This window comes from Phaethon lepturus, unplaced genomic scaffold (genome assembly GCF_000687285.1).
Source record: "Phaethon lepturus isolate BGI_N335 unplaced genomic scaffold, ASM68728v1 scaffold31701, whole genome shotgun sequence".
Taxonomy (NCBI): Eukaryota; Metazoa; Chordata; class Aves; order Phaethontiformes; family Phaethontidae; genus Phaethon; species Phaethon lepturus.
Window position 1 is genome coordinate 3,836 of NW_010517495.1, and position 1,045 is coordinate 4,880.

The 1,045-nt window shown below is 60.5% G+C and overlaps 1 protein-coding gene across 1 annotated transcript in view; it reads left to right on the plus strand.

Annotated features, from left to right (window-relative positions):
- BTBD19 (BTB (POZ) domain containing 19) overlaps positions 1–1,045 on the plus strand; it is a gene marked incomplete at both ends in the record, with an annotated part of 4,386 nt that overhangs the window by 2,346 nt on the left and 995 nt on the right. The window contains one exon of the mRNA XM_010296422.1: positions 157–216. Within this exon, the coding sequence (XP_010294724.1) occupies positions 157–216 (60 nt within the window). The remainder of the gene's footprint in view (positions 1–156; positions 217–1,045) is intronic.

Below are 1,045 nucleotides of genomic sequence, written 5' to 3' on the forward strand. Positions count from 1 at the left end.
GTCTCCCCGCGCCCGGCCGCTGCCTTATGAAACCCTGTGGGGCTGGAGATGCCTCCAACCCGTGTCCTGGGGGGCTCAAGGGGTGCTGAGAGTCATGGGAGGGGGTGGCAGAACTGGGTCCCCGCTCTGCCCACCCTCTCTCCATCCGCCTTCCAGCTCTGCGTTGAGTTCATCAAGGACACACTGAGCGTGGAGCAGGTCTGCGAGGCTCTGCAGGTGAGTGTGGCCCCAGTGGAGTCACAGAGGGTTAAAAATAACCTGTCTGATTGTAGGGCAGGAGCTGGCCTGACCCTCCTGCTCTCAGCTGGGCAGTGGGGCAGGATTTCCTACCCACCCCTGGCCCAGCAGCTGCCCTGCCAGCTCCTGAACACATGGTACCAGGGCTGCAGGGGACACTGGGGCCACCACAGCCTGGCATGGAAATGTCCTCACGCTGCCCTGAGCAGGGCTGGCCAGAGCTCCCCAGTGTCATGCCTTGCCATCATCGGCATGAAACTGGGAAGCACTGGGTTTCTGTAGGGGCTCTCATGGTTTTGAGGCCAGTCCCAAAAACCCTGCTGAGAGTTGGGGCACCCAAAAATAGCCTTAGTGAGGTCCCAATGGCAATGGTGGCACCAAGGCTGCTCCTCGGAGAAGAAGGATTTGTTCCATCTCCCACGGGGCGAAGCGATATTCTCAGGGCAAGATGCTGGCCCCAGAGCACAGAAGCTCCCGCCAGACGTGGTGCCAGACCACCATGGCGTAAACAGAGCTACAACCAGCCCAGAGGGAAACAAACAGAAAAACCCCAAAACCCCAGAACAAAACAAACCTGAAGAAAACATCTCGCCTTCCCTCTCCGCTTGCGTCAACGCTGGTCCCCCACCGTGGTGGAGCAGGGGATGATGCTTGCTGGTCCCAAGTACGCCGCACGCAGGGGCTGCCACCGTGGGGGGACAGGGACATGTCCTCCTGGTGCCCAGATAGGCAGTGCCAGCCCTGGGACAAGCATCTCTGCATAGGGCTGGAGGAGGTTGGGAGCACCCCAAATTCCTCCTGCAGAGGG